The sequence below is a fragment of the Heteronotia binoei genome, chromosome 8, assembly GCF_032191835.1.
Source record: "Heteronotia binoei isolate CCM8104 ecotype False Entrance Well chromosome 8, APGP_CSIRO_Hbin_v1, whole genome shotgun sequence".
NCBI lineage: Eukaryota > Metazoa > Chordata > Lepidosauria > Squamata > Gekkonidae > Heteronotia > Heteronotia binoei.
Window position 1 is genome coordinate 5,832,933 of NC_083230.1, and position 12,444 is coordinate 5,845,376.

The 12,444-nt window shown below is 43.0% G+C and overlaps 1 protein-coding gene across 1 annotated transcript in view; it reads right to left on the reverse strand.

The window, feature by feature from the left end:
* Nucleotides 1-236: 236 nt before the first annotated feature.
* Nucleotides 237-12,444, reverse strand: part of NAPEPLD (N-acyl phosphatidylethanolamine phospholipase D) — a 41,697-nt gene continuing 29,489 nt past the window's right edge. The window contains exons 3-5 of the mRNA XM_060244699.1: nucleotides 10,751-11,397; nucleotides 10,209-10,323; nucleotides 237-566 (exon numbers count right to left, since the gene is read on the reverse strand). Of these exons, the coding sequence (XP_060100682.1) occupies nucleotides 438-566; nucleotides 10,209-10,323; nucleotides 10,751-11,397 (891 nt within the window). The 3' untranslated portion in view covers nucleotides 237-437. The remainder of the gene's footprint in view (nucleotides 567-10,208; nucleotides 10,324-10,750; nucleotides 11,398-12,444) is intronic.

The window sequence follows — 12,444 nt, forward strand, 5'->3', positions numbered from 1 at the left end:
AAAACAGACACCCTATGAGGTAGATGGGGCTGAGAGTTCTGACAGAACTGTGACTGATCCCAGGTCACCCAGCTGGAGGACTGGGGAGTCAAACCTGGTTCTAGATAAGAGTCCACTGCTCCTAACCATTACACCAAGCTGGGATAGATAAACCCATGTGGAAATGGCCCAAATCACATTTTATGGGCTTATTTACATAATATTTATAAGCAAGTTAATATAATCCAGTTGTATAATTTCATTTGGTTTATTAAAAAGTTGCACTTTTACAGTTAGGCTCGTATGCAAGGGTTTAAAAGGAACTGTTAGATCATCCACAAATATACCTGAAGTTTTAAGAATCCAGTTTAAATTTTTACAAAAAAATTTTACCAATCTAATTTTGTTCCTGCTTTCTGTCAAGAAGTAACATACAAAACAGTTGAATGTTTGCATTTTTATTCAAATCCATCATCACTGATACTTATGTCTTGAGATTCTCCATGCTTTAAGACAAAGAAATCCTCAGTTTTCAGCCCATAACTATCAAGAGCTTCCTTCAGTTTAGCTGGAGGGTCCAAGTAATACTGTGAAAAGAACAAGACAATGTCACTGGGGCTGCCTGTGCCTACCCTGGACTACAGCTAGTGATTCGCATTTGACCAACTGTAGCTTGAAAACTGGTTTCTGTATTATGAATTGACTCTAATAATGCACACACAAATTCTATTTGGTCACTATGGGAACAGGATATTACTGGAGAAGCTTGCTTAAGAAAGATACAGCCAAGGATTGTGAGCACAGCAGGAATGCAGATATCCCTGTTCACGGAAAATGATGCTTTACTTAGTGAGCTTCTCAGATGTTACAGTGCTCACAGGAATATACCAGTTCTACGGGCACTTGTTTAATATTACAATCAATTTTCAACACAGAACTGTTCTTAACCCTGGGGACGGAAGCTACTTCTAACATGCAGTCTTTATATGATATATTGGCTACAACTTTCCCAATGAAGGAAGTTCAGGAATTTTAGCTTATTTCTACATTTCCCCGCAGTTGAAACCTTAAAAATATAACACAGTGAGTCTATAGTTCAATCACATAGAGAACACATGTTGCTCAGTGGTGAAAAATTGCTACCCTTTGTCATCTAAAATAAAATCTCATGTATGGATTATGCTATCACCGTAATTACAGTGCTCAAGTACAAAAGGCAAGTCTTACATCAAATATATGTTTATACTTAAGAAGCGCTTATAAAGTAATGGAACCATTCATTAGGAAAGATTAAGCATTGCTGCAATCCCTTAAAAAGCTGAATATTAAGAGAGTTTACCTATGCCCAGTTGTAAACTAGTTGCATTATTATTTAAATACTGTTAATCCAATTGTACTGGCGTTCTCGGCATCATTTAAGTCTTACATAATTTAAGTCATACAGTTGCAGGAAGGAAAGCTTGGGGAATGTGTATGAGACTGAACTGTGCCTCAGATCAAGTAATAAGCACAGCATTGTCAACCATGTCTAAAGTAGGACCAATATGAAAATTATTTTTGCACACAGATACTTGGATGTGAATGTCAAAGAAGTAAACAAAGGGAGGAAAATCTCGGAAACAAGAGTTCTTCTCATACACCCAAGTAAATGCAAGGACTTCAGAAACATGAGCAATTTACACACTTGAAAAAGTAAATTTAAAAACAGTATTCAAACCAGTAAAGTTGCCCTGGAATAGATCTCTGTGCACATTGCATCCTCCTATGAAACTCATATCAGTGAAGGCTGAACCACCCAGGGTAAAGGACAGGTTTTCATCTTCTTACAACTAACACAGCAATCCTATGCACACTTAGCTGGGACCAGGGGTCGTTTCGTAGAAGAATAGGTGGCGGAGCTCATTAGCATAACTCATTTGCATATGCCGCTGCTCCCCCCAGCCAAAATCAACCCAATGCAAGACAAGAGAGCCTTGGGCAAGTGAGGCCTGCCTGGGCTGGCTAGAGATCCAGCCAGCCCAAGCAGGCCTCGCTCACCTGGGGGTTTCCTGGGCTACTGCCCCCAGTCAAAAGGGCAGCAAGCCACCCACCACCCAAAATCACGTAAGAAGTGGAGAATGGGTGGTGCAGGCTTCTCCAGGGATTAATGAGGACTGCTGGGGGTGTGGCAAAGCCGCTGGTGACTGGATGGCAGCCTGCTCTCCTAATCTAGGGATTGTTATGCAGCTGCACCTACTATTCAATAGACAAGCTAGGTGGGGAGGAAGAGGGGGAACCCTCAAAAAGGTTCATGAACTGCGCTCCTGTGAGCTCCTGCTGAATCTGAGGCCTGTCTGGGACTAAATCCTAGTTAACTCAGTGAGATTTACTTCTCAGGAGGTCTCCTTAGGATTGTCCATACATTTCCAAATGCAAAACTTCCCTTTTCTCAAAGAGTGTAAACTGGCAACCATTCACTAACATATGAAAATGTAAAGTAGCACACTCAAGGACACCAGGGGATAGGAATGTTTTAAGATGAACAGAACACTGTGCTCTCTTATTCTTCATTACATATTGCCATACAGTGGGCAGCTATTGCCATTGAAGCAAAAATGTCCAATCACTTCCTTTAAACATCAGAAATGACCTTAAAAATGTTTCCATAATACTTAGCTTCCTTGTTTAATTTAAGGTTTCACTTTATTGCTTCTATTATTTCTATCACTGGGAGACTGCGGGTGACGAAAAGGCAAGGGAGAAACAGTGAATGAAGACTCAGGATAAATCCAGCAAGTGGGCAAAAGCTCAAAATAGCGCTAATCAGGAACTAATAATAATGCCATCTAGGGATTAGAACTGTCTATGTTTGAGATGTTTTAATGATTTTACTGTGATTTTATTGTGACGATTTAATCCCATGTTGTTTTAACTGTTGTAAACTGCCCTGAGCCCGTCGGGGGAGGGTGGGATATAAATATAATAAAATAAACAAATTTTGAAGTGTACCCCGTGACAGTGATGTGGCAATGAATCGACACTCTTCTGCCACCACTGCAGCTGCCCAGTGGAGGCCAGGAGAGCTGTTCCGTGTGTGTTAGAAGCCTGCTGGGATCTGCCCTACAGGAGCAGGTGGTCCGTTCAGTGGGCTGCTGTGACTGTTTTGCTCAGCATTTTGTAGATAAAATCTCTTACATCTGGTCCAACTTTGACACTGTCAGCAGTGACAGGATCAGATGGTGCCAGCGTGCTGTCTTGTCCAATTATTTGGGAAACTCTTCAGTTTATTCAGCCTGAGGGTATGGATGGGATCCTTGGCATTTTGAGATCTACCATCTGCTTGTATAACCCCTGCCCTTCCTGGTTACTTAAATCTGCTGCTGGGGGGATGGGCTGACTGGGTTTGAAAGGTACTTAATGCTTCCTTAAGAGGGGACATCTTTGCTCCAACAATGAAACAGGCTGTGGTACATTCGCTTATAAGAAAGTTATCATAGGCTGTGATCACACACATTAAATAATGCACTTTCAATCCACTTTCCAACTGTATTTTGCCAGTTCACACAGTAAAATCCAGTTGTAAAGTGCACTGATTGAAAGTGCATTATTTAGTGTGCATGATCGCAGTCGTAGATCCAGAAGATTTCAATAAGTACCAACCAGTCTCAAATGTTCCATTCTTGAGCAACGTGACTGAACAGGTTGATGGTTGGACAGTTCTACACTTTCTTGGATGAGGCAAATTCTTTAGATCCTTTCCAATCTGAGTTTAGGTCTGGTTATGGGGCTGAAAAAGCTTTCTTCACCTGGATGCTAACTGGAGTGGTTGTAAGGACCATACCACTCCAGTCGTGGCTCACCTACACTGGCTCCCAATTTGTTTCTGGGCACAATTCAAGGTGCTGGTCTTGATCTTCAAAGCCCTATTCAGAGGTGTTGAACTCATTTCTTATGAAGGCTGGATCAGAAATAAAGGTCACTTCATCAGGCTGGGACATGTGTGCCATAACATGTCATGCCAGGTACCAGAGACATAAACTTTATAAAGAACACAGGCAACCCCAATATTGTTTTTTACTGAAAATACAAACACGCTTAAAATATTAACACAGTATTTTCTTTATATAAGTCTTTGATAACTGACACCTCTTGCTCTGAATTATTACATCAAAATCTTAAATCAATGTCTGTTCTGTACTAATCTGGTGTATGTGGCTTAGACGTGTATCACTAAACTGAGAACGTACTTTTGATTTACTGAACTTTATTACAGAAAAGAGCTGTTCAGAGATGTATGTTGATTCAAATATAGACGGAATTTTAGAAGCAAAAGTCTTAAACTGGGGTTAGTTAGGACCCCAAAACTGGTATAATTTGCTAATGCCAACTTCAGAAAGATTATCCTTCAGTACAGCATTATACTGGTTGCCCACCTACCTGTGATTTGTGGCATCTTTTTTAAATTTGTAGGTGGGGAGCTGTGTGAATGTTCTACTTGGTCAACTGTACTGACTCACTACATGTAATCCACCTTGAGAACACCTCCCAACTTATGGAAATTGTTCCTGTCCATCTCTTCCCCCCTCCCCAGCAGAAGTAGTCCAAGGGGTCCTCTTCCCTCTCTGAAAATACACTTCACCACTTCACTAGAGCAACGAAGTTTTTCTCTGCAACCCTGGATGCATTTTTGTGTGACAAGCAGAGGTTTACCCCAAGTGTACACATATAATTTAAATTATCTGAGTAGTTGGAGCTACTGCCTCAACACTTAAGAACATAAGAGAAGCCATGTTGGATCAGGCCAATGGCCCATCCAGTCCAACACTCTGTATCACACAGTGGCCAAAAAACCCAAGTGCCATCAGGAGGTCCACCAGTGGGGCCAGGACACTAGAAGCCCTCCCACAGTGCCCCCCCCACAAACACCAAGAACACCGAGCATCACTGCCCCAGACAGAGAGTTCCAACGATAAGATGTAGCTAATAACCACTGTCTGTTCCATATGCTTATCCAATCCCCTTTTGAAACCATCTATGCGTGTAGCTGCCACCACCTCCTGTGGCAGTGAATTCCATGTGTTAATCACCCTTTGGGTGAAGAAGTACTTCCTTTCATCAGTTCTAACCCGATAGCTCAGCAATTTCATTGAATGTCCACAAGTTCTCGTATTGTGAGAAAGAGAGAAAAGAACTTCTTTCTCTACCTTCTCTATCCCATGCATAATCTTGTAAACCTCTATCATGTCACCCCTCAGTCGACGTTTCTCCAAGCTAAAGAGCCCCAAGCATTTTAACCTTTTGTCATAGGGAAAGTGTTCCAACCCTTTCATAATTCTAGTTGCTCTTTTCTGCACTTTTTCCAATGCTATAATATCTTTTTTGAGGTGCGGTAACCAGAATCGTACACAGTATTCCAAATGAGGCCACACCATCAATTTATACAGTGGCATTATGATATTGGCTGATTTGTTTTCAATTCCCTTCCTAATAATTCCCAGCATGGTGTTGGCCTTTTCCATTGCAATCACATACTGTCTTGACATTTACAGTGAGTTATCTACCCTGATCCCAAGATCTCTCTCTTGGGCAGTCTCCACCCGTTCACACCCCATCAACTTGTATTTATAGTTAGGATTTTTGTCCCCAATGTGCAATACTTTGCACTTGGCCATGTTGAACCTCATTTGCCATGTTGGCACCCACTCACCCAGCCTCGACAGATCCCTTTGGAGTTCCTCACAATCCTCTCTGGTTTTCACCACCCTGAACAATTTGGAGTCATCCGCAAACTTAGCCACTTCACTGCTTACTCCCAATTCCAAAGCATTAATGAACAAGTTAAAAGGCATCAGAACCAGTACTGAGCCCTGCAGCACCCCACTGCTTACTATCTTCCACTGAGAAAATTGCCCATTTATACTCTCTCTCTGTTTCCCATTAATTAGCCAGTTTTGATCCACAAGAGGACTTGTCCTTTTACCCCATGACTCTCAAGCTTACTAAGGAGCCTTTGATGAGGAACTATATCAAAAGCTTTCTGGAAGTCAAAGTAAACAATATCTGTTGGGTCCCCTTTGTCCACATGTTTGTTCACCCCCTCAAAGAACTCTAACAGATTAGTGAGGCAAGATCTTCCATTACAGAACCCATGCTGAGTCTTCCTCAATAACTTTTGTTCATCAATGAGCCTACTAATTCTGATAATGGTTTCTACCAACTTTCCCGGTTGAAGTCAGACTGACTGGCCTATAATTTCCTGGATCTCCTCTGGAACTCTTTTTAAAGATGGGGGTGACATTTGCTACCTTCCAGTCCTCAGGAACAGAGGCAGATTTCAGTGAAAGATTACATATTTTTGTCAGGAGATCCACAATTTCACCTTTGAGTTCTTTCAGAACTCTTGGATGTATGCCACCCAGGCCTGGTGACTTCTCAGTTTTTAATTTGTCTATCAGTTGTTGGACCTTCTCTCTCATCACCTCAATCTGACTCAGGTCTTTCAACACCCCTCCCAAAATTAGCAGTTCTGGAGTGGGCAAACACTTCTCATCTTCTATAGCGAAGACGGAGGCAAAAAATTCATTCAGCTTCTCAGTAATTTCCCTGCCCTCTTTCAGTAATCCTTTTACCCCTTGGTCATCCAAGGGCCCCACTTGCTCAATACACAACAAAAATCATGAACCCTCCACAGATTCATCAACTGCCTGTCAATGACCAGAATTCCTAGAATCATAGAATTGGAAGGGACCTCCAGGGTCATCTAGTCCGACCCCCTGCACAATGTCAGAAATTCACAAATACCACCCCCCCACACACACACACATCCCCAATGACCCCTGCTCCATGCCCAGAAGATGGCAAAAACCTCCAGGATCCCGTGTCAATCAGCATTCCCCTGGGTGTGTAAGAAAGGACCACAAGAACTTAGCACTGGGACAACCCTTTCTGCCCTCCTTCTCATGATCTGCCTAATTCACAGAATCAGCATTGCTGTCAGATGGCCATCTAGCCTCTGTTTAAAAACCTCCAGAGAAGGAGAGCCCACTACCTTCCAAGGAAGCCTGTTCCACTGAGGAGCTGCTCTGTCAGGAAGTTTTTCCTAATGTTTAGTGAGAAACTCTTTTGATATAATTTCAATCTGTTAGTTCTGGTCCGATCTTTTGGGGCAACAGAAAACAGTTCTGCATCATCCTCTATATGACAGCCCTTCAAGTACTTGAAGGTGGTGATCATGTCACCTCTCAATCATCTCCTCTTCAGACTAAACATACCCAGCTCCTTCAACTTTCCCTCCTAGTACTTGGTCTCCAGACTCCTCACCATCTTTATGGCCCTTCTCTGGACATGTTCCAGCTTGTCTATACCCTTCTTAAATTGTGGTGCCCCAAACTGAGCACAATACTCTAGGTGAGGTCTAACCAGAGCAGAGTAAAGTGATACCATCAATTCACATGATCCTGACACTATACTTCTGTTGATACACCCAAAATTGAATTTGCCTTTTTAGCTACCACATCACACTGCTAAGTCATGTCCGGTGTATGGTCCACTAAGACCTCTAGATCCTTTTCCCACATACAAGTCTCCCCTACCCTATAATGATGCATTTAATTTTTCCTACCTAAATGCAGAACTTTATATGTATCCCTGTTAAAATTAATTTTATTTGTTTTAGCCCAGTTTTCCGGCCTGTCAAGATAATCCTGTATCCTATTTCTGTCTTCTACTGTATTTGCGACCCCTCCCGATTTAGTATCATCTGCAAATGTAACAAATATTCCCCCTATTCCTTTATCCAAATCATTTATTAATCTGGGAGACCCAGGTTCATAAGCCTCATTCTGCCATGGAAGTTGCTGGGTGACTTTGGGCCAGGTACTCTCTCAGCCTACACATTCTTGCATCGTTGTTGTGAGAATAAAAAAAAAATAGATGGGGAAAATGAAACTTGTAAATTGTTCTGGGTTCCCTCTCTACTGGGTAGGAAAGCATACTTAGAAAATAAAAATGGTGGAACAAAAACTTATTGTCTTTAAGATGGCTCAAGACCTCCTGTTTGATCTTAGCCTACAACTACACCTTCTTGCCACTCCCCTCCACACAAACACTCAGCGCTTTCCCAAACCCCAGAATTATATTTCTCCTCCCCTCCCATGGCTTTCCAAACACAGTTCCCACCACACACCCCATTGCACACGCTTCAACCCTTCCCTTCTGTGTCCCTCCTTCCAGTCCCTTGAACCCCTCCCCTCAGACACACTCTTGCATTCCCATGCCAACAATTCCCCTAATGCCCATTTTCATAAGCAGCTCCCCACCACCATCTTCCCAAATAATGACTTTCTACCTCACCTCTTCCCTCTTCCCAAAGTGCCACTTCTCTGGCATTGCGGCAGAGAAAGAAGGAGGTGGGCAGAACAACAACATATGAACATATGAAGCTGCCTTATACTGAATCAGACCCTTGGTCCATCAAAGTCAGTATTGTCTTCTCAGACTGGCAGCGGCTCTCCAGGGTCTCAAGCTGAGGTTTTTCACACCTATTTGCCTGGACCCTTTTTTGGAGATGCCAGGGATTGAACCTGGGACCTTCTGCTTCCCAAGCAGATGCTCTACCACTGAGCCACCGTCCCTCCCCAAGTAAAGGAAGGTGGTGGTGACAGCGGTGAAGGAGGAAGCTCCTGATGCTGACATAGAGAGGGGGGTCCAGCATGCATGCGCACGGGTGGGAGGTGGCAAACCCTTCTCCCCAACTCTGAAAGGACAGGGAGTGATGACCATACATGCACAGCTTGACTCAACTGTGAGAGAGAAAGGAATGGGGAACCCTCCAGCCAGCCAACCTGATGCAAGTCTTTTCACTGCTCTTGCCATCATTGCCATTCTGTTCTTTGCTTGAGATCTGGATAACAGGCCTAGACTGGCCAATTCCAGCCCCCAGGGCCATATGTTTGACATCCCCACCCTATGTAGTTTGTGACCAACATAACTGAAGGACTGTCTAATCCCTCATTAACCTACTCAACCACTATGGTCTCCTTTGGAGGCCTTATTTCAGAGGCTCTTGCCTTTCGAGGTTAGGCACGTAGCAAACTGGGGAGTGGGCCTTCTCAGTTATGGCACCAAAAGCTCTGGAACTCTCTCCTCACGGAGATTTGTCTGTCCCCTTCTGTTGCCATCTTCTGAAGCAATTCTTGTTGCATTTGGCATTTCCTCAGGGATCCCTCCTGGTGGTCTTTTATCCAAATACTAGTCAAGGGTTTTATACCGTCATCACCTGCGACTCCTTGAGCGCTTTCATCAGCGCTGCCTTCGCACCATCCTCAACATCCACTGGAGTGACTTTGTGACCAACACTGAAGTCCTCAAGAGGGCGGAGGTTACAAGCATCGAGGCACTGCTGTTGAAGACGCAGCTGCGCTGGGCAGGGCATATTTCTAGGATGGAAAACCACCGCCTTCCCAAAATTGCTCTGTATGGCGAACTTTCCACCGGCCATCGAAATAGAGGGGCACCAAAGAAGAGGTACAAGGACTTCTTGAAGAAATCCCTTGGCACCTGTCGCATCAACCATCACCAGTGGTCTGACCTAGCCTCAGATCGCAAAGCATGGAGGCACACCATCCACCAGGCTGTCTCTTCCTTTGAGAACGCATGCATAGCTGGTCTTGAGGACAAAAGGAGATTGAGGAAGAATCACATTGCTACAGCACCAACCCCAAATCAAACTTTTCCCTGCAGCCACTGTGGCCGGATCTGCCTGTCCCGCATTGGTCTTGTCAGCCACCAGCGAGCCTGCAGCAGACGTGGACTACTGCACCCTTCTTAAATCTTCGTTCGCGAAGTCAAGCCGAGAGAGAGAGAGAGAGAGAGTCAAGGACAAGGCTCTTCAGCTTCCAAGACATGAGGAGATCAGGCTAACTTGGGCTATCCAAGTCAGGGCATCAGTTTGTAAATAATAATATCCCATTCTCTTCAAAAGAAACACTCGTGGTTTACAGACAATTAAAATAAATTAAAATACCAGCATAATCACATATTGAATATTAAAAAACAAATTTGAGACTAAATTACATAACTAGATGGCTACGCACTACATCTCTGCACAATTCACTGTTCTGGCCTGCATCTTTTCAGGCAGCCTCCGCCAGAGGGGCAGCTAATTTTTCAGAAATCTGCAAAACATTGTTTTAGATTATGATTTTGAACAGAAACCCTACAGTTGTCAATAATGATTAGTTCACACATACCTCATTGGCTAAAGCAAAAGTTCCCCAGTGAATTCCAACAGATTTCTTTGCCTGAACATCTATATGAATCCGTACAGCTTCTTCAGGGTCCACATGCTGGTATTTCATAAACCACCTACCAAAACAGAGATAAAGTATTTTTCTTCATCTGTTACGCAGATAAACAAGTTCTTTATTACAGTGCACCATAAAACTCATCTTCACCTCTTGCTTCTCATTGCCTCTTAATGTACATTTGCTCTTCATTTATCACCCCTTTGTTCTCTTCTCCCAAAGCCTTTAAGAACAGTACCCCATTTGCTCCTCCTCAAAATTCCTCCATAATTTCCCAAAGCATCTCTTACACCACTTTAATTTCTCCTGCCAGTTAACAGTGCCTTCCTACCTCTCCATCAAGAGGTATCCAATATCTGTTCTCAAACTGTGAGTCCTCTTTTAGAGGCCATTGCCTCTTCTCATGCCCTGTACACCTACTGTGCTAAGCAAAATCACTGGTCATTTGATAGATAGGGTCAAATGCTTCATGCTTTCAGTTTACATACCTTGGCTCGTATGCTCCAATAGGGATAGCAGCAAGATCAAAAGGCCCAAATCTTCTCCCTATCTCTTCAAATGCAATGCAATAGCCAGTGTCTCCTGCAAAGAAAAACCTATTCCAAGGTCCCAAGACAGACCAGCTTCCCCAGAGAACTTTGTTGTCATCGGTAGCAGTCCTTTTGGACCAGTGTTGGGAAGGAGTGAAAACGAATGTGACTGCATCATGACCAGGAACACAGTTTTCTCCCCACCAGTCCAGTTCAATGACATTCTCACAGCCACATTTCTGCATCCAGTCTAAGAGACCCAAGGGCACAAACCATCTCAGGTCACTTCCAAAACGAGTGTTTAAATTCAATACAGTGTTGTAGTCCAAATGGTCATAATGGTTGTGGCTGATCACCACTGCATCTATCTTGGGGAGCTGATCTACTGTGCACGGAGGTCCTCGGAAACGCTTAGGACCCATCCACTGGACTGGAGAAGCCCGATGGCTGAAGATAGGGTCAGTCAGAAATGTAAGTTCATCCATTTCCACCATTACTGAGGCATGTCCTAGCCATGTGACTCGCATACCAGCTCCAGTCTTTCCGGCTAACTCTGGGTTCTGAACAAAGTATGGCTGCACTACTGGAAGCTCTTTGTCAAGTTCCTTACAAAAGAAAACAATATAGAGAAATTCAGTGTTGGGGAAATCATGAGTGCAAGAACCTTTTCATGCATTTCCATCCCCACTATATTCATTTGAGGAGGGAGAGAAGCTGGTGTCCCAATTGCATCAAGAAAGAAAGACAGTTGTTCTAAAAAAACCCCCTCTTCTTTATTTAATTTCAATCTCAAATATAAATTCATTAAGACATATAAGAATCAGGTATGCAGTATACAAAGTTAATCAAATTACTTAAATACCCAATTAGAGTGCATTGTAATTTTATAAAGAATATATCCTGGTTATTCTATCAAATCCCATAACATAGGGAGGTTGATCAGAACAACAAGAAACAAGACTAAATTCCCACATTAAACACCTTTTCCCACCCACAGGAGCTAGTGTAATGGCCAATCAACTCTGTGACAAGCATCTGATATATAAGAGAGAGGGAGAAGGAAGCAGATGACAGCCAGTTGCGCGGGGGCCTGATAGGAGTCCTCCAGGGGCCTGATTCGGCCCCCGGGCTGCATGTTTGACACCCCTGCTCTAAAATGTCTCCACTTTGTTAAAATGCTGAACAGATTTACTAATTCATGGAAGCATGCCAAAGCTTTCCTTTCCTGGGGAATGAAAAAAATAATTTTATTACAAGCATATCAAACTTAAGCCTCAGGGATTTATAAGCTGCATAATGAAACTCTTAAAAACATATACATACTCATTTTTCCACTGCTGTTGTAAGAACTTTTCTCCATTCCTTTCTTCTATGAAATATGCAAAAACCTTCTCTGCTACAGTGCTGAAGATCCAAGAAATATTAACTCCTTCCCAAGTACAGGGGCAGCATTAATTAAATCATAAGGTGTTGAAAGCAACATGCAAAACTGCATTATAGTACATTTCACCACAAATCCTTCAACAGAAATCCAGAAGGGAGGTAATCTTATGATAGTCTTATTCTGCCTTGGTATTAGTATACTGGCAGAAGTATGGAAGTGTACATAGAACTCAAAACAGTATAGCATAAGAACTACAACAAATTTTCCA